The sequence below is a fragment of the Pygocentrus nattereri genome, chromosome 12 (genome assembly GCF_015220715.1).
Source record: "Pygocentrus nattereri isolate fPygNat1 chromosome 12, fPygNat1.pri, whole genome shotgun sequence".
Classification (NCBI taxonomy): Eukaryota; Metazoa; Chordata; class Actinopteri; order Characiformes; family Serrasalmidae; genus Pygocentrus; species Pygocentrus nattereri.
Genome location: NC_051222.1, coordinates 41,171,346 through 41,198,549, shown reverse-complemented (window position 1 = coordinate 41,198,549; position 27,204 = coordinate 41,171,346). Strand labels below are relative to the sequence as shown.

The 27,204-nt window shown below is 41.1% G+C and overlaps 1 protein-coding gene across 3 annotated transcripts in view; it reads left to right on the top strand.

Annotated features, from left to right (window-relative positions):
- Positions 1-24,896, top strand: part of LOC108433603 — a 66,854-nt gene extending 41,958 nt beyond the window's left edge. For all 3 annotated transcript variants that reach the window (XM_037543395.1, XM_037543396.1, XM_037543394.1), the window contains exons 64-79: positions 10,753-10,923; positions 11,056-11,193; positions 11,316-11,365; positions 11,470-11,602; positions 12,969-13,051; positions 13,402-13,528; positions 14,394-14,584; positions 14,807-14,897; positions 15,039-15,168; positions 16,552-16,736; positions 17,353-17,508; positions 17,651-17,784; positions 19,963-20,096; positions 20,819-20,913; positions 23,287-23,530; positions 24,343-24,896. In XM_037543395.1, the coding sequence (XP_037399292.1) occupies positions 10,753-10,923; positions 11,056-11,193; positions 11,316-11,365; positions 11,470-11,602; positions 12,969-13,051; positions 13,402-13,528; positions 14,394-14,584; positions 14,807-14,897; positions 15,039-15,168; positions 16,552-16,736; positions 17,353-17,508; positions 17,651-17,784; positions 19,963-20,096; positions 20,819-20,913; positions 23,287-23,530; positions 24,343-24,431 (2,151 nt within the window). In that variant the 3' untranslated portion in view covers positions 24,432-24,896. The remainder of the gene's footprint in view (positions 1-10,752; positions 10,924-11,055; positions 11,194-11,315; positions 11,366-11,469; positions 11,603-12,968; positions 13,052-13,401; positions 13,529-14,393; positions 14,585-14,806; positions 14,898-15,038; positions 15,169-16,551; positions 16,737-17,352; positions 17,509-17,650; positions 17,785-19,962; positions 20,097-20,818; positions 20,914-23,286; positions 23,531-24,342) is intronic.
- The last annotated feature ends 2,308 nt before the right edge of the window (positions 24,897-27,204 follow it).

The following is a 27,204-nucleotide window of genomic DNA, read 5'->3' as shown; positions in this document are numbered from 1 at the left end:
TAAGTAGGCTTGGTAATAGCTCGGTTCGAAATGCTTTATACCAGTCTGAGGGGAAGCCATCTGGGCCAGGTGACTTGTTTGCCTTCAACATGGAAATGGCGTCGTTTAGCTCTTTCTCAGTTATTTCGGCTGTCAGGATTTTATTATGTTCCTTAGAGACCTTTGGTAAATTAAGAGAATTAAGAAAGACCTCAATCTGTTGTTCATTCGCCAAAGGCGGTTGCGAGTACAAAAATTTGTAATAATTCTCAAATGAGTTTTGTAACTCTTCTGGTTTATATTGTAAAATATTTGAAGCTGGATCCTTTATTTTGTATATGGTGTTATCTGCCCTTTGTTTTTGTAACCTTCTTGCAAGTATTTTTGCTGATCTAGGACCAGATTCATAATATTTTTGTTTGACAAAAGTCATCTTTTTTTCTATTTCCTGGGTATATAATAGGTTAATTTCATTTCTGATTTTCTTTATATTGATCAGCAAATTTGAGCTTGGAGTCCTTTTATGTAGCATTTCAAGATTTTTGAGTTCTTTATTAAGATCAGAAAGTCTTAATTGTTTCATTTTCTTATTATAAGCACACCAAGATATAATTTTCCCACGGATGACTGCTTTTAGGGCGTCCCACACTATTGCTGCGTTGACCTCCCCCTTCCCATTTTCCTCTAGGAACTGTTTTATTTCCTTTCTCATCTGAACAACAAACTGTGGGTTATCCAAAGCATTTGTGTTTAGTCTCCACAATGTTCTATGTGGGTTCTCACTAATATGGACTTCACAGGAAACAGATGCATGGTCAGACATATCTATAGAACCAATGTCACAGGAACCTATTTTGGAGCGATCTCTCTTAAACACAAAAAAATAGTCAATCCTAGAATATGTGTTATGGGGGAATGAATAAAAGGTGTAGTCACGTTTTGAGGGATGGAAGTCTCTCCAAAGGTCTAGTATACCCAATTCCTCCATTAAATTGTTAACTTTCCTATGTAATGATGTAAGAGGTAAATTTCGTTTTCACTTTAGTTAATATTTTACTCCTCTTGACTGGGTTTGAAATGCCTTTCACATTAAGTGATATTATTTTAATGTCCTGTATATTCGTAATATTTTACCCTGGTGGTTGCCCCCGACAACTCTCCCACTAGATCCAGTTTCGTTAAGGTTATGCACAAACAAAATCTCTCCCGAAAAACAAATACTAAACAGAAATAAACCGTGAACAGTGCTAACATTGTCTCCATGAGAACAAAATAGAACACGTGTTTCCAAGGTTGAGGCTCGTATCAAAAGAGCCCTGTGGGTCCTTGTGTAGTCCAGGTCCCGATAGGGAAATATCCCACCTCGTTGCAATGGTGGGGCCCTATACAGTGTCCACGCACTAGCAAGGTTGTATGTTAAAAAGATATAAGCATGCCACAAATGTGGTTCTCTCGACCTTTAATTAGAATAACTAAAATAAAGTAGGATCCCTTAAATTAAAGTAAACAAAGAAGTTATAGTGGCTCTACTCAATCACTGCCAAAATGTGTAAAAGGGGAGGGGGTGGGGGATACCACTCTTTCTTCTAGTATAACTTAACATAAGCTTTGTGGCTTGACCATGGAGCATCAATTCTTACTCACAGATAATCTTCTGAATCCCTGAAGCTTTTCCTTGATTCGTGCGTGACTGCTTTTCTGTATGCTGTCACTTGTTGCACTGGGTTCATGGCCGCCGCTCCGCACTCGCTGTCTTCCTGCCTTCTGCCAGGAGGATAAGAGCTGAATCTCCTCATGGTCCGGGGATGCTGCAGATGGTACCACGGTTACAGAAAGTCCACGAGCAGCCATATCTCTTGTCGCCTCTGCTGCATCCTGATAGAGCTGGGTGTCACCGTCGTAAAAGACCCGCATCTTTGCTGGATACGGAGTCTGAAACCTAATGCATTCACTTTTCAGCACTTTTTTGGCATCTGCGTATTCATGTCGTTTCTTAAGCACTTCAGTTGGGAAGTCATGGTCAACAAAGAAACGCGTTTCATCACAGTATACTTCTTTTTTCTGCCATGCTTTCCGAAGAATCTCCTCTTTAATACGGTAACTCTCAAACTTTACCACGATAGAACGCGGCTTCCCCTGAGCGCTGTCCTGCCTTCGTGTCAGTGCTCGATGTGCCCGTTCAATCCCCAGGTCGCGGTCGGATGGAAGGTCAACTGCTTTTTTAAATAAGTTGTCCAGAAAAGACACCATATCTGCTCCTTCCTTGTTTTCGGGCACCCCGTAAATCGGCAGGTTCTCTCTGCGTACACGGCCCTCTTGATCTATCAGCCTAACCACAGTCTCCGTTTCCTCTATTCTTTCCTCCGCTTCATCCAATCTATCATTCACACCTTGTATTTCTTGTTTAATGTCCGCCAGCTGCACATTATTGTCTCTTCTAAATTCACGAAGTTCGTCAAGGATACGTTGCAGACTGGGCTCAGGTGTGTCACCGCCATGAGGGTTTAGCTCTGGGGAATAGCCTTGGTCACCACGACTCGAATTGGTCCCGTCCACCACCGAACTTGCGGTTTTCCTACTTCTAGTAGCAACTCCCCTTTCCATCTTAACAAATATTCACTGGTGTTAGCAAAAAAGTAAATTTAGGGGGGTATTTTTTAAACACCGTCGAGAGCTCGATAATTAGGCTGCCATCCTCTCGCTAGCGGAACCGGAATCCCCCTTCCTGATTTCTTATTCTTTTTTTTTTTTTTTTTTTTTCAGAGACCATCCTTCTTTTATTTAACTTCCAGTCAAAATGGCCAAGTATAAGTTCTTAATTATTTACATCAGTAAAAAGAAGCAGGAAACATATTTAACAGAAGCCCCCAAAATTAAATATAATATCAAATTTTTCAGTATTTAGCATTTTCACCATTTGCCTTTATTACACCTCATGTTCATTTCAGAACACTTGCTTTCAGTTTTTCAAAGAAATCTGCACAGATGTTTTTTTCAAACCTCCAAAGTTCAGTCTTAGAAGTTGGTTGCATTTTCTGCTCCTCACGACCAAACTAATCCCAAACACATTCTGTAATGTTTTTTTTTTTTTTTTTTTTATTGGAAGGCAAATGCAGTACAGAGAAAATGTGTTCGGACAGTTTCTTCCATTATTATTATATAATATAACAACAGACAGATAAAACAAACATAACCCCAATTAACCCCCCCACCCCCTCTGACAGGCAGCTTGTCTAATACGTAAGTCATTTATCATTCAAAATAAAACTGCACATCTACATCCGTAAATCCACACTCATTATCTCGAGGTCACATGTTCATATACCCTTAAATTATCATGTACATCGAGCTAAACATACTCATGATCCATCCCACATAATCACAGTCAAAGTGTCCACACTTATTCTGTCAAGGTAACACCTTAATATTCTTAAAATAAGACAGAAAAGGTTCCCAGTTTAAGTAAAACTTTCTCACAGATCCTCTTAAAGTAAATTTAGACTTTTCAAGTTTAAGGTAAAGCATCACGTCCTCTAGCCAGGTAGCAGCTGATGGAGGGTTAGGGGATTTCCAAGCCAGTAGGAGCCTCCTGCGGGCTAAAAGGGTAGTGAATGCGATGATGTTCGATTGCCTTTTGTTAACTATCACGTCCGCCACACCAAATATGGCTGTAAGTGGGCAGGGTTTTAATAGTACCTCAAGGGCTTCGCTTAATGTTTTAAAAATAGTTCCCCAATAATTACTGAGCTGGGGGCAAGACCAAAAAGCATGGACCAGATTAGCAGGGGACAGTGAACACCTATTGCAATTAGCATTAAGCCCAGGGTAAATAGTAGCAAGTCTGGCTTTGCTTAGGTGAGTTCTATGCAGAATTTTAAACTGTATTAACCCCAATCTAGCACAGGACGATGAGGAGTGGACCTTGCTTAGAGCTTCTTCCCAATCCTCCTCTGACAGAACCAAACCCAGTTCCTCCTCCCACCTGGTCTTAAATTTATTCGTGTCCTGAATGTCTAATGACATCAGCTGGGAATATAATGCAGAGATAAGACCTTTGAATTTAAAGGTGAGAGTTATCTTTTCCCACGGTGTCTCCACTGGACTATTTGGAAAGGATTGGAATGTATATTTAATAAAATGACGAATCTGCAAATAATTTAAAAAATGGTTGTTTGGGATGAGGAATTTTCTGCGTAGGCTGTCAAAACTATCAAATACATTGTTTGTGTATAAATCTTTAATACACACAAGACCATTCGAGCTCCACTGCCTAAAGGCTGAATCATGAAGAGATGGTTGGAACATGTGATTTCCAAGTATTGGGCCCTGCGCTGAGGCCATAGTAAACTTATAATGACGGCGGAATTGATAAAAAATTTTAAGGGTGGATAAAACTACGGGACTAGAAGTAAACTGGGAAAGCTTTAATGGTAAGGAAGAGTAAACTAAAGCTGAGAGTGTTGAAGAGTGACATGATTTCATCTCAGACTGACACCAGTTCGTATTGGGTTGATGAAGCCAGAATAAAATCTTTTGGATGTTGGATGCCCAGTAGTAATTAATGAAGCTTGGAAGGCCCATCCCACCCACCTCGCGACCCCTCTGCAGATAACGCTTATTAAGCCTCGGTACTTTACCCTTCCACACAAAAGAGGATATTGATTGATCAACTAACCTGAAGAACGACTTGGGTATGAAAACCGGCAATGATTGAAATAAATAAAGAAACCTGGGTAGTATTGTCATCTTCACAGATTGTATTCTTCCTGCTATAGTAAGAGGGAGACTGCGCCATCTATCAAACTCAGCTTTCATGTGATTAAATTGAGAGGTATAATTAGCCTCAAACAAAGATGAGAAAGAACGAGTGATATGAATTCCCAAATATGTAAAACCATCCGGGCGTAGGGGGAAAGGGAAGGACTCCTGGCGAATCTCTAGGGCCGAATTATTAATCGGAAAACATTCACTTTTTTGGAGATTCAGTTTATATCCAGAGAAGGCCCCAAAACGACCAAGTAGAGAGACAATTGCAGGACTACTGTCATTTGGGTCAGTCACAAAGAGTAAAAGGTCATCTGCGTATAAAGAAACACGGTGTTCAACACCTCCTCTCTTAACACCCCGGAACTGTGTAGTTGATCTCAGAGCAATAGAAAGAGGCTCAATTGCTATTGCAAAAAGAAGCGGCGAAAGTGGGCAGCCCTGACGGGTACCACGCATAAGCTGAAAATAGTCTGATCGGCACTGGTTTGTCCGAATGCATGCTGAAGGGGAGTGGTATAACAACCTTACCCAGGCTATAAATGTATTGCCAAAACCAAATTTTTGTAAAACCCTGAATAAATAGGCCCATTCTACTCGATCAAAGGCCTTCTCAGCGTCGAGGGAGATAACGACCTCAGGGTTTACAGTGGTGCTGGGGGAATAGATCACATTAGCTAACCGACGGATATTAGAAAAGGAGTGACGTTTCTGTATGAAACCTGTCTGGTCGTCTGAAATTATTTTGGGAAGAGAGAGTTCCAAGCGAAATGCTAGCGCTTTAGCCAAGATTTTCATGTCTACATTTAAGAGAGAGATGGGACGATAGGATCCACACTGAGTAGGGTCTTTATCTTTTTTAAGAAGAAGTGAGATAGATGCCTGTGACAGAGTCGGAGGCAAATAACCACTTCTCAAGGATTCCAGAAAAACTTCTAACAGAAGTGGAGCGAGCTTGGCCTATTCTATAGGGTAGCCGTCAGGGCCCGGGGCCTTACCATTTTGTGTTGCCATAATGGCATTGTCAATCTCTTCCTCTCCCATAGGTCGGTCTAAATGATCAGCCTCTTCTGAGTCGAGGACAGGTATTTCTAAGTCGTTTAGGAAACTTTCCATGTCTGTAGCATCCGTGGGGAATTCAGAGGTGTAAAGAGAACCATAGAAATCCTTAAAAATGTTATTAATCTCCTTTGGATCATTCGTTATTCTTTGGTCAGCACCCTTTATCTGTGGAATAAGCCTTAAAGCACTTTGGTGCCTTAACTGATGAGCCATCAGCCGGCTAGCTTTGTCGCTGTATTCGTAGTGAATTGCACGAGTCCTGTGTATCAGCTGTTCTGCATGATAGGTGGACAACAAATTAAATCTAGTCTGTAAATCAATCCGGCTCTTATAAAGTTCAGCAGAAGGACTCTCAGAGATTTGTTTATCTAAATCTTTAATAGATTGGGAAATCATTTGCATATCACCCTTATTTCCTTTGTAGACATGTGAGGTATATGATATAATTTGTCCCCTAAGATAGGCTTTGAGTGTGTCCCAAAGTAATGAATATGAAGTTGACTCCTGTCTGTTTGTGTCTAAGAACATGTCAATATTAGTAGAAACAAAAGCACAGAATTTCTCATCAGAAAGCAAAAGGGAATTGAGTCTCCATAAGGGGCGTTCCCTGATGTTTAAGGGAAAACACAGGTCCATCATAACTGGCGAATGATCTGATATAACTATAGCAGTGTACTTAATCTTTACAGTCATTGGGACAAGCAAGCTATCTATAAAAAAATAATCAAGTCTAGAAAAAGTCTGATGCGGGTGAGAGAAGAAGGAGAACTGCTTAGCTGCCGGATTTAAGAACCTCCAAGGATCTACACAGCCATTTCTTTGCATAAACATTGAGAATGCTTTAGCCATGTTAGAAGGAAGCCCCTTCGAACTGGATCTGTCTAGTAGTGGGTCAATGACACAATTCAGATCACCAGAAAAGATTAGTTGATGCGTATTCAAATTAGGTATAAGTGATAGGACTTTATTCGCAAAGCAAACATCGTCCCAATTAGGGGCGTAAATATTCACTAAAACAACCGATTTCTGGAAAAGGGATCCAGACACAATGATGAATCGACCGTTAGGATCACTAATTACACTGGATGGATTAAACTGTACCCTTTTAGATATTAGTATAGCCACCCCCCTGGACCTACCATTGAATCTGGAATGGAAAATTTGGTTAACCCATGGTTTACGAAGCCTGTTATGATCGTCCAATTTTAGGTGCGTCTCCTGTAACAATAATATGTCAGCCTCCAGTTGTTTTAAGTGAGAAAATACTTTAGTTCTTTTTACTGGGCCATTAAGGCCTCGTACATTCCAGGATAAAAATCTTACAGGATGACCTCCATCAGTTGCACCTATAGTGGCCATATTACAGGGTCTATTATATGAGACCTTGAAAGTGTACAAACTGTGGATGAGAGTGCATAGGTCAAAGAATGGGCATAAATCAGATACATTGGTAAAAAGAAAAGAGAAAAAAAGCTGCCATGCCAAATCCCAAACATTCCTCCCACCCCCCACACAAACCAAAAGAAAATATCTAACACCCAAAACCTAGATCTAAATCCCCAACAGAGGATGATCGCAGGTATAACTAAACAGTAAGACTTCCAAAACATTCTCTACAACTTCAAACCTAAATGCGGGTGGCTCCCAACTTTGTGATGTCTACACCCGTTATGTATATACATATTCAACCATTTGAAAACAAAAGCTGGAAATCAGAGGTTAACTAGAAAATTAAAGAGTAGGAATAAGCAATACAACCATCAAGCCCAACGTATATAAATTTTTCCATAGTACTAAGAAAATGCAGCTGATGACAATGTAACTGCTGCATAATCAAATAAGGTAAAAGTCATTCAGTACTTTCATGACTCACTGTGACCCCAACACGAACGGTAAAAATCTTTGGCTGCTTCCGGGGTTTCAAAAAGATGTCTTTTCCCCTCGTGAAACACCTGTAGCCGGGCAGGATACAGGAGACCAAACCTGACTCCTTTCTCATAGAGCAAGGACTTCACTTCTTTGAAAGCCGCTCGCTTTTTCCCCAGGTCAGCGCTGAAATCCTCATGTAGAAACACACGGTGACCACGAAAATGAAGCTCCCGTTTCTGTCGGTTCATAACACGATGTTTGTCCTGAAAGTCATGGAAGAGAACCAGAAACACTCTTGGTCTCGTGTGACTAGTTTTTGCGCCGTTAGACATTTTAGGACCAACTCGGTGAGCGCGCGAGAGTATAAGAGGCCTCGGAAAAAAGTCGCGTCCCAAAACTTCTTCAAAAAATTCAGACATGAATTTAACAGGATCCGGACCTTCCAGGTTTTCCGGGATGCCAACCACTCTCATATTAGATCTCCTTGAGCGATTTTCAAGATCATCTAACTTTTCTTTTAATCGTGTGTTCTCATTTTGTAGCGATGTAATGGCTGCTTCAGCGCTCACCAGCCGGTCACTGTGGTCACTCAGGCCATCCTCAACTCCACGGATTCGCTCGTCATGAGTTTCATAATATGACTTGACTAGCTCCAGTGTAGAATTCACAGGCGCTAGAGCTTTTTCAAGTTCGGTTTTTAATGCAGATTGTACAGTGTCTGCCATATCCGTCCGCAGTACCGAGCGGAGTTTTTCCAACTCTTCCGGGAGTGTTGGCGATAATGGCGCTGCCATCATGACTTCGCTTTCTTTATCGCCTGGTTTATTTCGGAGATGCATTTTGCTTGCCATCTTATTAACCGAAGATGCTCCAGGTTGTGTACAGTATAGGATTAATAAGTTACCTCAGTCAAATAACAGGAAAAATAGGTATATTCGAAATAAATGTCGGGAGCCCCTCTCACATGCACCTACTCACGCCATGTCCCAGAATGCCTATGATTTCTTATTCTTTTGCATGTTTGTCACACTTAAATATTTCAGATCACCAAACAAATTTGAATATTAGACAAAGATGACACAAGTAAACACAAAATGCAATTTATAAATGAAGGTCTTTATTATTAAGGGAAAAAGAAATCCAAACCTATAGGGCCCTGTGTGAAAAAGTGATTGGCCCCTAAACCTAACAACTGGTTGGGCCACCCTTAGCAGCAACAACTGCAATCAGGCTTTTGTGATAACTGGCAGCGCATCTTTCACAGCGCTGTGGAGGAATTCTGGGCCACTCATGTTTGCAGAATTGTTGTAATTCAGCCACATTGGAGGGTTTCCGAGCATGAACCGCCGTTTTAAGGTCATGCCACAGCATCTCAATCGGACTCAGGTCGGGACTTTGACTAGGCCACTCCAAAGTCTTAATTTTGTTTTTCTTAAGCCATTCAGAGGTGGACTTGCTGGTGTCATCTGGATCATTGTCCTGCTGCAGAACCCAAATGCGCTTCAGCTTGAGGTCACAAACAGATGGCCGGACATTCTCCTTCAGAATTTTTTGTTAGACAACAGAATTCATGGTTCCAATTACCACAGCAAGTCTTCCATGTCCTGAAGCAGCAAAACAGCCCCAGACCATCACTCTACCACCACATTTTACTGTTGGTATGATGTTCCTTTTCTGAAATGCTGTGTTACTTCTACGCCAGATGTAATGGGACATACACCTTCCAAAAAGTTCAACTTTTGTCTCGTCAGTCCACAGAGTATTCTTCCAAAAGTCTTGGGGATCATCAAGATGTTTCCTGGCAAAACTGAGACAAGCCTTTATGTTCTTTTTTGCTCAGCAGTGGTTTTTGTCTTGGAACTCTGCCATGTTGTAACGCGGAGCGAGGAGGTGGACGCATGTGCTGAGATAAGCGAGATTTATTAGGGGCAAATCCAGGGTCGTGGTCGAAACAGTCCAGGGTCAGTGAGCCAATACAGACAGATCGTGGGTCAGACATGACAAACAAACTATAAACAGACTCAAGCAAACAAACATAGACCAATACAAAGACCGGCAAACACAAGGGGCAAACACAGGGCTTAAATACATAGGGAAAATGAGGGTCAGGTGAAAACAATCAGGGGCGGAGTTACAAAATGAGGGGCAGGACTACAGATACCAAAACAAATGCACATGGACTAAACCAAAACACGGACACATGGACAGGACTGGGAGGGGCCAATCGTGACACATATGGTCGTTTTTACCCAGTCTCTTTCTTATGGTGGGGTCTTTTGTGAATGAGTCGTCACTGTGCTCTTGGGGTAATTTTGGTCAACTGGCTACTCCTGGGAAGGTTCACCACTGTTCCATGTTTTCACCATTTGTAGATAATGGCTCTCACTTTGGTTCCCTGGAGTCCCAAAGCTTTAGAACTGGGGGGGTGGGGGGCTTGTTCACACAGGGCCCTGTAGGTTTGGATTTATTTATCCATTAATAATAAAGACCTTCATTTATAAACTGCATTTTGTGTTTACTTGTGTGATCTTTGTCTAATATTCAAATTTGTTTGGTGATCTGAAACATTTAAGTGTGACAAACATGCAAAAGAATAAGAAATCAGGAAGGGGCAAACACTTTTTCACACCACTGTACATCTTGTGAACAATAATGGAATGGCCACCTTTTGTACACAAAATCCCCCAGAGAAATTAGTTTGAATATGATTTCTCTGGACTTGTTCTGTGATCAATATTCCTTTGAGCCAGTCATTGTCATCTGATGACACTGACAGCAGAAATCTAGACTAGAAGACTGAGATATGAAGAATGAAAAGAACAGATTATACCACTTCACAAAACTATATAAGCATGTAGCATCAGAAACATGACCTTGAAACATTTCTGCCTGAGGGAGCAGTTGTTTGTCTTGACGTTGTTTATTACTGTTATTGTAACAGTGTTAAATTACTTTCAGTGCTTTCAAATCAAAGCTGACTTTGATGTCTTGACTTAATGTCGCATTTTTCTTCTTTTTAAAATCTCTATTATGATATTATATTGAATATTTAATCTGAATAAATACTTTGATTGACAGATCAACAGTGGCTCCTCCCTGGTGACCCTGGGCACACTCATAGCAGGCGTTCCTTCAGCAGCCATCTCCAGCATCTCTTCCACTGAGCTTCTGACCGTGTCCCAGAATCCAACATTCATCATCAACGTTCTGTCAGCACCAGTGATTCTGCAAGAAACATACGTCCAGAAGGTGCTCATTCAGATGGGTTTACATGTGCACTATATCTCATTGCTAAAGTTCCTGCATCTTATAAACTGCAGAAGAAAATCCAACATTAAGCGAAACTTAATCAGGCAGTTCTTTTTCTGCCTTGTCTTCCAGATTGTCTCTGTGGACCAGACTAAAGTGGTGGAGAATGTCCCGGATGCGTTGGCAGGGTATATCCCACCTGTGCTGCTGTCGTCTCCCACCTCTGTTAATGTTACACTCATCAACAAGAAGAGCTGGAGACCAGAACAGGTAACAACACGCACTCACAATTGTTTTTTTTTTTGGTAATGATGGTATAAGCTGGTTCAAACATAAGTATAAAAGTTTTTATAAATGTTTAAATCTGTGTATGTCTGTTTTCTTTTTACTAGGCGGTGGTGTTGTTCAGCTCAGTGGCCAGCGCCAGTGACAACACAGAAGAGTGAGTTAACACAAGCCAAGCAGAAAATACATAATATTTGAACGATATTTTAGTTCTAAAAACACGGGTTTTTGTTTTTAATTGTGTGTGTTCTCCCCCTGCAGGCTGTCGGAATCGATACTACAGGGATTCACCTGCAGCTCGGTTCAGAAACTACCATGGTCAAAAGTCACACAGCTGGTGAGAGCCTGCAGACCACGTGCTGGCAGGAACAAGGTCTTCCTGAAAGAGCCTCAGGTACGTGCAGTCTGACATTAATTATTATATAATTAATTGACATTAATACCCAATGTTATTCTGAATGTGCTGAAAGCTGATGGACCAACCCTCATCGTCATCATTGGTACCATCACGGATACTTGCCTGATGAAAATGGTGTTGCGGGGCAGTTGCGATAAGTGCCGTCATAGATGTTCTGAAGTAAATGTCTTCTTTCAGTGCTATACGTGAACTTGTAATGGGGATAGAACATCCACCATTAAGAAGGGTATGCCCCTTCTAAACCCTGCCCCCTGGTTCCTCTACTTCTTGCTCATTTAACTTTTATTTTTCACCGTATGTAATGTGTTCTCCACTCATGCGACTCTTATCTGAATGAATTTTTTGGCCATTTGAGCCTTGCTAACTAACGGCCTGCTAATGAACTTGGCTAAAGGCAGACTTATTGATTACATATTGATAAACGCACTAGCACCCCCTACTGGGCACTCTGTTTTCACAAGCTGTTGAATGGATTTAGAAATTTCACACTCAGATTTGTTCCCATTGTAATAAGGCTACTTTTCCACCCACATTTATGTCTCATGGTTTTCCCTAAGCATTCTGATCATGCGATCACATCTGACCCTGGAGAACTAGAAGGCAAGAAGCACCAGTTTTTCTTGGATGAGAGCATTGAACTTGATGAGAGCGTGTGTAGTAGCAGTGTAGTTTGTGGTACTGAAGGTTAGCAAATGCACCAAGGCTTTCTCCTACTTGGTGAAGCCAACCAGCCTCTTCTTCCCCTGCCTGTGGGTATTTACTGCATTGCCAGGCAATCTTGCTGCTCTGCCAGGGTGAGATCAAAGTCAGTGTTTTGGGCTGTTATTTATAATCACTGGTGTTATTTTTTTTTTAATTTGTAAACCTGTGTAAGACAAAACCAAAAACCTCTCAAATTCTGAAGCTGTGCAAAATCAAAACAAAAGTCAAAACAAAACCAAAACAAACGAAAGCTATCGAAGTCAAAACCCATAAATGCAGGAAGCAAATAAAGGAAAGGCATGAGACCAGAGAAAAACACCCATGCTAAATGCTGCAGAAGTCAAAACAAACTCAGAGAATGATGGGGAAGACAAAGCAAACATACAGTGAACAGTGGGTGGCAGAACAAAGGCACATGGAATAGGACCTGAGGAAGGGGAGAAATGATGGGCAGGGAACTGAGATCCATGTGTAATTGTGCTTGTGCAAGGCCGAGCTCTGGGTTTGCACTGCCTCAGGCATTGTTGAGGCTGCGGGGAGAGACTGGCTGGCTGGTTAGGACATGTTAGGTGCTATTGGAATCAGTGAAAGCGAAAGCCTACTATAAGTGTTGCATAATTTAATGTGTTCTGTGTTGCAGCTGACCTGCATGTACAACTACATGAAATACGATTCATCTCTGAACTTCACTGATTTACCTGCTGACATGCTTCTCTACTACAGGTGTGTGACACAGTCACAGTCTTCACTGCTGTCCGAATCTAAGCTATACTGAAGTAAACATGATCAGGCTTATAGTTTTTAGTTTTTCTACCCGTGTATGGAGTGTGAGCCTGACCTGATAAAGTGAAATTATAACAAAAGTAGTCTTACTTATCTTTCTGTTCTGCTCACTGTGTAATTTTCTTGAGGTAGAGTTCTACTTTTAAAGCCAGGATTTTTCTCTTCTATTCTATTAATCTATAGCTTACATTCCTGTGACTTGGCATTGAGTTAGCATTGTTTGGTTGACTTGTTTATTTAACTGTTACTCACTTCTATCTTGTTTACTTATATTTTTGTGTGTTTTGTAGCTATGAGAAGGTCCAGAAGGTGAACTGCAGGTCATATTTCAGTGCTGTGGGTGGAGCAGATTTCTCAGTTCTTTCCAGCGTCCTCAACAGACAGTCCATCTTGTTTCAGAATGCACAGAACTGCCTGGTAAAAGAAACGCACAACCATACAGTAGCTATAGAAATCAACACTACAGCGAGAAAACTTTTCACAATGTACAATGTAAAAACTGACACACAAGCAACAAAGCATATATATATATATATATATATACTGTGCAAGACACATTTTCAACATCTATTTATTTGTGTAGTTTTTGATTATTTGCTGAGAAAAGTGTTAATATATGAATAAACAACATTTATAGAACATTAATTAATGATTTAATCCTGGTTTGACCAATCAGTGCTTCAGTAAATTGAGCTGATGACATAATTGATGATATTAACGAGTCTCTGTGGCGGCTGTGAAGGTGTCCAGGAAAAATATGGAACCAAGAAATTCTTGTTACTTTTTATTGTTTTTATCACAATATACATTAGACTAAAGTCATATTCATACTTCAAATGAACATAAATTCACTGCTGAGGTCAATCGTTTAAAAATGTGCTTAGATGCCTAAATCTTTCACCCAGTACTGTATATATAGCCAAGCTATATGACTATGTTGTGAGTAATGTAATGCAAAACATGGAACATCACAACTGGATAACTAATTACACACCCAGGTAAAAGTAAACTTTATGCCTGATCCCAGTAAGTGTCCTCTGCCATACAACAACTAAATGCATCCTTTTTCCAAAAACTTGATGTGCTTTTCTGCTTTGAGTCTAAACTGCCTTTGATCGGAGCACAATCATCTTAACTGCTAGAATCATCACAGTTCTCTTTTCTTGTTACTGAAGATGTTTCTATCCTAAATGAAGATGTTCAAACTCTGTTGACAGTAGTTCCTGTCTACAAAAACCCGGTCAGTCCTTCTCACACTCGTTCTTCATCTGTGCTCTTGTAGGGTATATCTGGTGTGAGTCTGAACAGCACTCAGGTGGAGGTTCTGGGTAACATGGCCTGCACACTGGACTCCACCTACATCCAGAACTCTGACCCACTCATCCTGGAGAAACTGAAGAACTGTGGAGATCTTTCTGACTCTCAGGTCACCGCCATACAGACGCTGCTCTACACTGGCAACACTACTTATGGGTGAGAAACACATTAAACTGTGTATGTATATTATGCTTATGGTACATAGCTGTAAAAAAATGTGATGGTTTTATCTGTGCTGTTATTTTTCAACACTGACCATATCAAAATGAGTGGTCACAGGTATAATTGGACTGACCAATTGGAGTCTGTGATTTGTCTAATTCATCTCTACCAGCAAAAAAGAAATATACCTTTATGCCATTGTGTTTTTTTCCTCAGTAATCGCTCATCATGGAATCTGGACACTCTGAACAAGCTGGGCATCCTGCCCCTCTACCTCAAACAAGCTTTCTGGACCAATTTTGACTCTGTATGTAAACCTGTTTTTTAATTATTTTTTGCTTTTTTATTGTTTTTTATTTTCACTTTGTACATTTTCCTGTAATTAGTGTTTTCTAATTCACCGATTGTTGGGTGTTACATAAACTCTTTTTCTGTGTGTCTCTTAAAGACTACAAAGAAAACATTTTTGAAGACATTCATTCCATCCCTGAAGAAGCAGAAGATCCAGATATCGAAGCTCCGGAGATTCTTTACAGAATCCACTGTAAATGTCAAAGTAGGAACACGTACAAAAACAGGTATCAGAGCTTTACAGTATAAACACACACTGACACACCGGGGTTATAGAGTTTGACCAAGTCCTCCAGTGCTGAAATGTCTTTAGTTGTTAGGTTGATGTTCCAAAATGATCTCAAAGGCAATTTCCCATTGTCTTATGAAGACTGACAGGTGCTTCTAGACTGAAGTGAAGAGCAGGCTTGATGTAAAAGATAAATATAACTGAGCTTAGCCTAGTCTTTCTTTTCTCTAACAAGTAGTTCTGTCAGCTCACATGCCTCAACTTATGAATAGTCACATGCAGTGCATATGCAAGACTGACCAACTGAGATGAATCAAGCCTTTGCTTAAATAGACGGCACAGGTGTCAGTGACTGGATTTAAATTAGCTGTAGGTAGGCACCCTATGATGCCCTCTAGTGTCCAACCGAGTGTTGTAGCTGACCTCCTAATGTTTGTGACGAACAATTTGAGAGAAGGTGCTTGATGGTGCGATGTACAGTGTACTGGGCAAGGGTCCATGACCTTTCCTCTAGCCATACTATGCTGTCATTTCCTCTCTCTGAGCTGGTTATGCAAATGAAGGGGCAAGTTAAAGAGGTCACTAGCTGGTTTTCACTTGTCCATGAGTGTCCATGAGGGTATTTTGCCATCTATAAGATACATTAAGTGAGATGGTGGGTGCCTTGTTGGATTTGCCCCCAACCCAAATGATCCACACCCTTTCATCTTCTGGATGAAGAGGTGGATGGCCAAGGACAGTGGATATTTCTGTGCTGCTGTGCTCTTGTCTGGGCTTTGGACACTTGTCTTGTCTGTGCACTTGTCTGAGCACTGCTGTGGCCCAGACAAGAGCATTGCTGGTAAGGAGAAAGATGACTTGGGCCACATTAGCTTGATTTCAGTTTCAAAGCTGTATGTACTTGGTGTGAGAACCTCCCCTGGGTTACTGGTATATAGCTCAAAAACCGGAAGATGCAGCACCTGGGATAACAAGAAATCCCTGTGGGTAGGTAGTGTCTCAGCTTGTCCTGACAATGCTGGTGTCTGGGGCTACACTATAAGGCCCGTGGGCCCTGTTGACTGTTTTTTCTCAGATTTTGCAGTTTAGCTATTATGAGGATTGGTGTTGGCATCTGTCTTTGTCTGCCCACAGGCTGGACTCACAAGCACAGAGATGGATTTGTTCTGTTCATCAAAGGCTTTTCCACAAATTTGTGAAGCCCATGCAACTGGAGTGCATGCTGTCATTGAAGCAAACACTCCAGGAACTCTGTTAAAAGTTCTAGTTTAAAATGAAATTGTTATGCTGATAATGTAATTTGTAATGTAAAACGTATTAAATTGAAATTGTGCATGTCAGCGGTGTAAGTGAATTCCTCTTCTCTCTCTTTGTCTGACAGTATGTGCTACAGATAACAACATCACAGAGGCAACAATCGCAGATCCCTCATTTCCTGCTGGCTACGACTCCACTCAGTTTGACGCATGCTTGGACAACGCATTCCTGAAAGATAACCTGGCAGCCATCACTGAGAAAGTGGTGGACACTGGCTTCCTGACAATCATTCTGAACAAACTAAACCAGGTCAGCATTACTAAATAACGTCTGGATGATAACGTCTTACTGACACTGTAGGCTTGATAGGCTGAGCCTTTTGTGGAGGTTTCAGGTGCAAAACTGGCTCATAAGCCTAAATGTATAGTTTACAGGTCATTGAACAACACGGAATGCATTTCTTCTTGCTTTCGTCCAAGCAGTTTTCATTCATCATGAAATTTACACACAATGTAAAAGAAACCAGCATTTTCAAGTCTAAACAGTCAACAACTGAATCACAAAAATGGAGATACAAGGTTTTGTTTCAACACACACACACACAAAAATATATATATGTTACAGAAGTACAATTGTCTGTGTATTCATGCACAAAAGGCATGGAGATTACATGTGTAACCTAATTACTGTGACTACATATTCTGCTCAGTTTAGCTGAGCAACTCCTGTCTGACAGTTTTGTTTTTTTTCTTTAAATCTAATGTTAATTCTGGTGCATTGTGGGCAGATATTATGAAGACATCAAAGCGCTGTGCATACATACATCTGGCTCTCAGATTTGATTTCTATATGATGGATATTTTGTGGCATCACATATGTTTTGTGTTGTGGGCCGTGAGTTGTTGACAGTGTGTCTGTGTTGCAGCTCTACGCATCAGGCCTTCCAGAAAGTGTGGTACAGCTACTGAGTGCTGTGTCTCGTGTGGCCACTGTTAGTGACATCAGCAAGTGGAACATCACCGCAATCGACACGCTGTCCTTTCTGATGGTCTCTGATAATGGAGCCTGGACCTCAGAGCAGGTAGCGCGTCTAGTTCTTTATCTGTGTAGAATTATTCCTGCTGTCTGCAGTTTCACAGACATCCACTAAGTGGAGCCAGAAACCAGCTCAATCATTTTCTCAGACCTTTGTGTAAAACATTCATTTGTCTTTTGTGGTGTAGAGTAAAGCTGTGATTACAAGGTATCTCAGCGTGGCTGGAAACATTCTGGGAACTGCTGAACTGAATGCGATCGGCTCCTACCTCTGTTCTTTGGATCTCAATGTTCTCAAAACCGTCACTGCTGACAGCCTGAAGTAAGTCTAATCTAATATACACAGATTGGTGAGTACTTTGTTTTTAGAAACTGTGCAAGATTCACATACAGAAGGGAATGTTCAGTGTGATTGGCTAATTCAGATAAATTACTTACTCAAGCGAAATCCTGATAATACATGACAGGTCTGTATCTTCTAGCTCTAATAACTTCAGGCTGAATCTTTTCATGGTGATCTCCTTACACGATATAGACAAAAGACCCCTCTCAGAGTATTTTAGGCCAAATGGTCCCTATCAACCAAAAATGTACTCTATATCCGTAATTTCAGTTTATTTATTTTTAATGTAATTATCACACTTGTACTTAAACTTTATTTTAAACATTTCAATAATTGAAACATTTTTGCATTGTTAGGTTTTGGGTTAAAATCTTAAAAGAAATTCTTAAAGCTTATTTCCTTTGTGGTATCTAAGTAGATGAAGCCAGATGAGCTCTCCCTTTAGTTAGGACTTGAAGAGCTGGACTGAAGGCCTTGCATGTTAGATCAACTACTGACATAATTAGGAAGTGACAGAGGAATCAACTAATGATGCTTTGAATTACAGGGGGTGGGAGATTCAGAGAGAGAAAATGTCACTTCTGTCCTCCTGGTAGTTCCAGATACATTGTTGATATAGTCTAAACAATGTTTCTGGTTATTGTTAGGAAAGTTAAATAGCGGCTGCAGCTCTGTGCAGGTCTCTTTAGTGACAGAGTTACTGTAACACTGATGCACACAAGATCAGATATATGATAACGTCAGTTATGAGCTTCAGATAAAACACGTGGAATCACTTTTAGCTGGAAATGTTTGTGTTTAATCCAGAGTGGCCAGAACATGTTCATGTGAATCGGCGTTAACTTACTGTGAACATAGTATTAAAAATGAAAAACCAAAAGGGTGAAAGGAGAAATTATTGGTGACACTTAGTTTTAAGCAACACACATTGGGAGTTTATCAAGTCCAAATTAGACACTTCTAAACGGTTTATCCACTGTTTCATTCTGTCACCTGTATTACCACATATTTGGAGATCAGTCATGCAAAATGAGTAGAAACTCCTTTATTAGTTGTAGTGATGCACAGTAAATACTTTGCCAAGTAAATTGAATGTATTGAAATAAATTAACATTTTTAAGTATAAATGACCACCTACACATTTTATATATATATATATATATATATATATATATATATATATATATATATATATATATCTGGAGGGTTCATGGGAGTTTGCCCAACCAGTCCACATGTGCTTTGTGGGAGGTGCTTCGGGAGTACGGGGTACATGGCTCTTTTGCAGCCGAGTGTGAAGCGGCCGGGATGAGGATCAGTACCTCTAAATCCGAGACCATGGTTCTCAGGTGGAAAAGGGTGGAGAGCCCTCTCTGGGTCGGGGATGAGCTCTTGCCTCAAGTGGAGGAGTTTAAGTATCTCGGGGTCTTGTTCACGAGTGATGGTACAAGGGAGCGGGAGATTGACAGGCGGATTGGTTCTGGGTTAGCAGTGATGCGGGCTCTTTATCGGTCTGTTGTGGTAAAGAAAGAGCTGAGCCATAAGGCAAGGCTCTCGATTTACTGGTTGATCTACGTTCCCACCCTCACCTATGGTCATGAGCTTTGGGTAATGACCGAAAGAACGAGATCGCGAATACAAGCGGCCGAAATGAGTTTCCTCCGCAGGGTGTCTGGACTCTCCCTTAGAGATAGGGTGAGAAGTTCGGTCCTCCGGGAGGGACTCGGAGTAGAGCCGCTGCTTCTTCACGTCGAGAGGAGCCAGTTGAGGTGGTTCGGGCATCTTGTTAGGATGCCTCCTGGACGTCCACCGGGGAGGAGACCCCGGGGAAGACCCAGGACGCGCTGGCGTGACTATATCGCCCAGCTGGCCTGGGAGCGCCTCGGAATCCCTCCCAGGGAGCTAGTGGAAGTGGCTGGGGAAAGGGAGGTCTGGGCCTCATTGCTCAGGATGCTGGCCCCGCGACCCGAACCCCGGAGAAGCGGAAGATGATGGATGGATGGATATATATATATATATATATATATATATATATAAGATCACATCATGTTAGCCTGCTGTGGCAGCATTTGATTCCTGTAGGTTTTATTTAGTTTAGTGACAGGCTTATTACTTTAGAGCTAATATGAGTTACGTCTTTCTTTTTCTTTTCTACAGGAAAGCAAACTCTGTGAATGTATCGTCGTGTTCCATCGATCAGAAATCAGCTCTGTACAGCATCGCCAACTCCTCATTCAGCACTCAACGCAGTGAACCCACAGCGTTCTACCAGCTCATCAGCTCTTACCTGGGTAAACCTCTTGATATGCATGCTATTCAGGTTAAGTTCCTATTCAGCAACAGATGTAGCAACAACACAACAATATATGTACTACCAGCTCATCGGACCTGCCTCGGTAAACCACAATGCATATGAGAAAATGATATTTAAGAAGCTGTTTATGTGGACAGTGTGTTTATTTCTTCAGGAAAAAAACATGAATACTAGGATCAATACAAATAACATTCGTACAGTAACTATTAATTGTATGTATATAGGTGTCTTCTATAACCCCTCGTTATAGCAGCCTGATAGCGTTTGTAGTTGTCATGGAAAATCTAATTTAATTAATCATTCATTCAATTAAATCAGGTGTGCTGGTGAGGAATATCAAATTCCTGCAATGTCTCCAGCATTGAGGACAAATCTAGAAAAAGATATCTGTACTTCTGGCTAGCCCAAAAGACTTCAGCTACTTTTTTTTAAAATAACAGAAATTCTTGTCTATAAATACATTCCAATCTTAAATGAAAATACCTCCTGAGAAGTTGTGTATGAAGTTCACAGGCAATAACGCCGATCTCAGCAGTGAACTTTATTGTGTATTGTGTAATCTTTCTAGACAGGACAAGTAAGATTGTTTCAGAAATGGTGGTTTTGGATTATTATCTTTAATGGGTACAAGATTTTTAGCATTCTATTTTCTAGTATCTCTTGTCAAATCAAAACACCAATGTGTCTCTGTGTGTTTAGGTGGAGCTCCTGTGGAAGACATACGAGCTCTATCTGCTCAGAACATCAGCATGGACATCAACACCTTCATGAGTCTGAGCCCTGCTGTGCTCACGGTATGAATAATAACACAGTTGTCTAAAACAGTACATTATGGCAGTACATTAGCCTTTGAAATCAAAGTAGTCTGTTTGAGTTAAAGCACCCCTTCAGGGCAATCAGTGGTTCTGCCAGTTTGGCATTACTGTAACAAACCTTATAGTTGATGCCAAGAAATTGCCTCACTTGTTTGTCAAGGGGGTTTTGGGGAATTCCTTGGGGATTGCCTTTGTGTTCTCTTTGATTGCTCTTTATTTGGGTTAAAACCCTCTGAAAGACGTTTTATCCCAGGTACCGAAAAGAAGTTTCAAACCAGTGTCTGAGAGGAAATTGACTAGATCCTTGACATGTTCCTTAAAATATGGTGAAGCCACCACAATGTTATCTAGGTGCACCATAGATTAATCATATACCAGGCCAGCCAGCACTGAGTTTATCAGCCTTTGAAATATTAATGGTGCATTTGAAATCCCAAAGTTCAAGACTTTAGATTTGCAGCGGCCTATGTGGGCGAGATTCTTCAACTGACGTGATGCTTTCCCTGTTACTAAAAGCCAACTGACTCATCCCCCCTGGGGCATTGTTAAAAGTTTTCAGTGTCATGCTTCACTTCCCTGTGATGAGCACAAATGCATGACTCTAATGAAGGGTTCACTGAAGTTTCCACTGGGTGAGGTTCACAAGTTGGGTCAATAATGCTGGTCCTCAGTAATGTTTTTGCTTTGTGCAAATAAAACACAGCTATGGAGGCAAACAGGTTTATTTGTGCCATGAAAGTTGTTTACCCCAGCCTCCTCCCCATGAAGTTGTCTTAAGCACTCTTTAAAAAACAAAAACCTCTTCCCTTCCTTGTGAGGTTTGTGGCTTTGGATTCCATAGTCTACACCAGTGCTACCCTCCTTTTCTTGGCCTTGAAGGCCTAATTTTCCAATAGCTTCTTTGCAGTTAATGATATTCACTCAATCACCACCAAATTTTACTATTCCTTCCTGAAGTAGAGTGTAAAATGAGATGAGTATTTTCATATAAGGACTCAGGAATTACAGAATCATGGTCAATCTCCCACCAATTCAAGTTGATATTCAGTTGCACTGGTCTAGTTCACTGATTCATGGATAATAAATGACATTATATAAGTTATCATGGGTGATAAATGCCAAGCCATTACCATCTGAATACACATTATGAGTGCAGTGGCTGTTCAGCTGAAATGGACACTTTAATCATAAACAGTCAATCAGGCAATGTAGAATGTGTCATCATCTGCAAATCAAAGAGTATTTATATATCTACCAATATTAAACCCTCGATTATCTTTATCTAGCCTTGTTCCACTTACTGTATGTTCAGCATACAGATAACACAACAATGGTGACACTGGGCAGACTTCTCAAACTTGCTGATGTGGAACCAGTCTGTTTTTCCATTTTGTCATGTTTGGGGCTTGTTGGTCAGGGTAGAGTTTCCTCATTAGAATGAGCAGATGCTCTGCTAAACCCATTTTCATGAGGACATCCCTTGATTTCATGAGGTTGTTCCAGTCAAAACTTTTACTCTAGTCAATTGAACACTACCTCTGGTCTCCTTTCTTTGGTATAAACAGACTCTTCTATAAACTATTCAGATTTTACAGCCTTCCAACCGTTGAGCAGTTTTCCAGGTTGGTTGATATAATTTGATCAGTACTTTTAAACAAATCTTCAGAATCTTGAAAGATCTCTGTTGCATTGCCATTGATTCCTATGGCTGCTTCTTGGGCAATGATCTCAGGGCCTGTCCGACTTCATCTTCTAGCACTTAAGGTTCTAAGAAGTCAATCCACAAAGTCCAGATTGTTTACGAACCAATTGTACAGAGTGGCATGTCTCAGAAAACACACAGTTGTTCAAACATTGCAAAATTATTGTGGCATGAAGATTAAATGACCCTTATTAGCCCCACACCGGGGAAATTTCACCTCCACAGTCGAACTCATCCATACAGTGAAACGCCACATACACACTAGTGAACACACACACATTAGGGGGCAGTGAGCACACTTGCCCGGAGTGGTGGGCAGCCGTATCGACAGTGCCCAGGGAACAGTAGGGGGTTAGGTGTCTTGCTCAAGGGCTCAGGTGTTGGCTCAGGGGATCGAACTGGTGACTTTCCAGTCGCAAAGCTGGTACCCTAACCTCCAGCCCACGACTACCCCTGGATTTAACCAAGATACGTTAGCCGAACAGCTGAAATAATACCTAAGATTTAACATGTGGAATGTATATCCAGTATGTTTGAAGCTAAGAACCTACATATGAAAACAATCAGTCTATCCGCTAGCTATTTAAGGAACTTAATACACTAAAGGGATTTGTTAGTAAACTAAAGACACAACATTTTATGTGTTTCAGACCCTGAGTGTCAACACAGTGCGCAGTCTTCTGGGAATGAATCTGGACAGCCTGAAGCTGTTTGAGAACACCACAGCAGTTCGGTCGTGGACGGATCAGCAATACAAGTCTGAACTGGCGACCCTGAACATCGGACTGGTGGGAGGCAAAGACGATCCCGTCAGCTCTACAACTAATGTTACAGTGCCACCGACTAACACCTCCACCACTCAGACCAACTACACAGTCAATGCCACAACACAAAGTAAGACCCTCTTCATCAAAAGGCTCATTCTCAGAACAAGCAGCATTCCATTTCATCCTCACTGCTGTTGTGTGTGATGTGCCATCGCTGTTGGTTTATGTTCATTATCATCACTGGAAAAGTTATTATATTCCTCATAACGCCATAAAAAGGGTTCAGCTATTGTTACACGCTTGACCTCTTTTCAAAAAGGTGCTGTATAGAACCATCTACAGCACATGCTCAATCAATCTGAAGAGCCCTTTCAGGATGCAAAGAACCCTTTAATCATACAAAGGGTTCTTTGAATGTTCATGGTTCTCTATAGAACAATTTGCTTTACTAAAGAACCTTTAAAGAAGCATCATTGTTATGAGTGTACATAAGCTCTTCATGAATCAGCTACATAAACATTTATAAAGACTTATTCCAAATGCATCTTCTGTTTAAAGGCTGCATCTGTTGACTTAGATATCACATCAAAATGGATTGCGTCAGGACTTTTTTGGGTGTGACATGACACAACATGTTATAACAGCTGACTTTGACACTCAGTGTATATCACAGTGATGATGTGATGTAGCATAAGTCTTACAGATGGTAAAATTATCTAAAGGCCACAAAAAAAAAACCTCACTTTTGTCCAACCAGCCTGACTTGCTATCAGCATTACGTCACTGTGAGCCCACCCCAGAGAGTGTCATGACGCAGCCTAATGTGAGGAAAAATACATTTGACATTCGGTCCTGCAGTAGTGTTCGCCCATTATTGTAATGACCTTAGTCTGCATTATGTTATGATATATGATATTAGCGTGTGTGTATCTGTTTCAGGTTCAGCTGTTGTACATCGTGGTTCAGGACTGTGGCTCATCTCTCTGTGTGTAGGACTTCTGACCATCACACTGCACACACTGCAATAACCATCTACCCATCTAACTATCACACTGTCACCAACACGTACACACAAAATACAGCTTCAGAGCTTTATTACTCTTCTCACGCTATAATCACATTCATAGTTCAGTTACCATGTTTCTGTTATGTGAGTATTAATACATTGCACTGTATTTTAACTTAATAGCAAAATTTCAGAGGAATTAGATGTTTTATTGCCTAGATGTGTTTGTCCATTCAGAATTGTGCAATCAAAATGATTAGCAATATTTATCAATGCTCTGAAGATGTTTGGTGTTTGGTGTTGCTGTTTCAGCCTAATGGGACTGTGGTGTTGTATCATTTCTAAATTTTTTAGTGGTACTAATGTAAGATCAGTGTTTAAATCTAACTAATCAGACTGTCATGTTAAACGATTCTATTCCTGACTAACCTTCACTTAATTGTTCAACTTCATATTCATTCTCAATAAAAATATCATGTTTTAACAACTTTAGCTTTTTTCAAGATTATTGCTTATAAGCCTGATAAAATAGCATAAACAAACCTTAAATTAAATTGAAATATAAAATAAATTACATTAAATAACATTCAAACATTTGTAGGCTTTGAGTGCATGTGTTTTTTTAATATAGCAAACTATTAAATTAAAATAAATTCAACTAAAAGATGACAACAGCTTTGAAAAAAAATGCAAGAGACTGTTTTGAATTACATAAAAAACATTATAGTGTGACAAAATGATGTGGCTTATACAATCACACAGATCTTCAGTGGTGACATGAACCTCTCAGGCACAATTTTTAGGGTCGGTTAAGGAGCCCCAATAAAAAAAATAAAGAAGTACGTCGGCTGTGTTTGGCCATGTTGTAATCATGGTAATCCTTTCTTTGAAAATCCCAAGTTCTAGGTATAAACTCCAAAGTACTACATAATTATTTTAGGTAACACGATGGTATGGTCTGACACATTTTAACTAAATAACACCCAAATGGCCAAACAGGTTCTAGATATTAACTGAGTAGGTGGGAGGTAGAATCTTCCCAGTATTGCGTAATTATATGGAATACTAATATAGTCTAACTAAAATGCTCTGAAATGACTAACAAGTTCAAACTATTGAGCTGCTAAAGGATGTATTATAATCCCTCATAAATATTTGGACTATTTTAACATATTTACACCACATTTTACTGTTATGTCACACTTAAGCAGGAAAGTAAATCAGAAAGGCATCTAAGTACAGGGTCAGTTATATGGTATGAAATGACTGCACAATATGCAAAGACAGTTTTCTAATATAAGAACCCAGAAGAAACCCCCCCCCCAACCCCCCCACCCCAGCCCCCCAATAATTACACAGTACTGTGGAGTTTGTACTGCATACTTACCCAGTTATTATTTAGACTGTTGGGCATTGCATTGTAATTTAGTCAAAATAATAAGTCTGTTTTGGAACTTGTTATTATGATGTGATTTGAACACTTGAACACTTACCTGGAAAATATCTAGAACTTAAGAGACAGTAAATGTAAAAGAAGCTTCCTGAAACCCATGAAGTATCACATGAGAGCATCTCTCAATAAGTTCTATGCCCGCTTTGCGAACCCAAATACACCCCCCCAGCACCAGACTCACTCCAGCACCCGGAGAACAGCCCCTCAGCGTGACCCAAACTGAAGTGAGGAGGGTCCTAAAGAAGATTAGCCCCCGTGAAGCTGCTGGCCCAGATAACATTCCGGGGCGGGTGCTGAAGTGCTGTGCAGACCAACTCTCCGAGGTGCTGACAGACATCTTCAACTCCTCTTTAATCCAGGCAGTTGTCCCCACCTGCCTGAAGACCGCTACCATCATCCCAGTCCCCATGAGCTCCACAGTGACAGGACTGAATGACTGTCGGCCAGTAGCCCTCACCCTGATGGTCACAGAGTGCTTTGAAAGACTGGTTATGACCCACATGAAAACCAACATCGATGTCACTGGGGATCCACATCAGTACGTGTACCGGAGAAACCGATCCACAGAGGATGCCATCTCCTCTGTGGTCCACACTGCCCTCACCCACCTGGAGAATAAGGATTCTTACGTCCGGATGCTCTTTGTGGATTTCACGTCTGCCTTTAACACCCTGATTCCCCAGACCATGGCTTACAAACTAGGACTAGGACTGCGCACCTCTCTCTGTAATTGGGTCCTGGACTTCCTGACTAACAGGCCACAGTCTGTGAGGATCCACAACATCTCCTCCTCCTCCTCCACCATCATCCTCAGCACCGGCTCCCCTCAGGGCTGTGTACTGAGCCCCCTCCTGTTTACACTGCTCACATATGACTGCTCAGCCATTCATCCAGCCTGTCATAGTGAAGTGTGCGGACGATACGGCAGCGGCTGGATGCATCACAAATAGTGATCAGTCTGGTTACAGATAGGAGGTGGAACACCTGGAGAGTTGGTGCAGTGAGAACATCTACGTGAAGAAGACAAAGGAGATGATTGTGGATTTCAGAAGGGGCAACACCATCCCTCCCCTCCCCCTACACATCAGAGGATCTGCAGTGGAAGTGGTCTCCAGCTACAGGTACTTGGGTGTACACCTCAGTAACAATCTCACCTGGAGTAATAACACCTCCAGCCTGATCAGGAAGGTACATCAGCGCCTCTACTTCCTCTGAAGGCTGAGGCATGCTGGACTCGGGAGGTCAGTCCTCACCTCGTTCTACAGATGTGTGGTGGAGAGGGTTCTGTGCTCCAGCATCACCGTGTGGCACGGAAGCTGCTCTGTGGCAGAGAGGAAAGCTC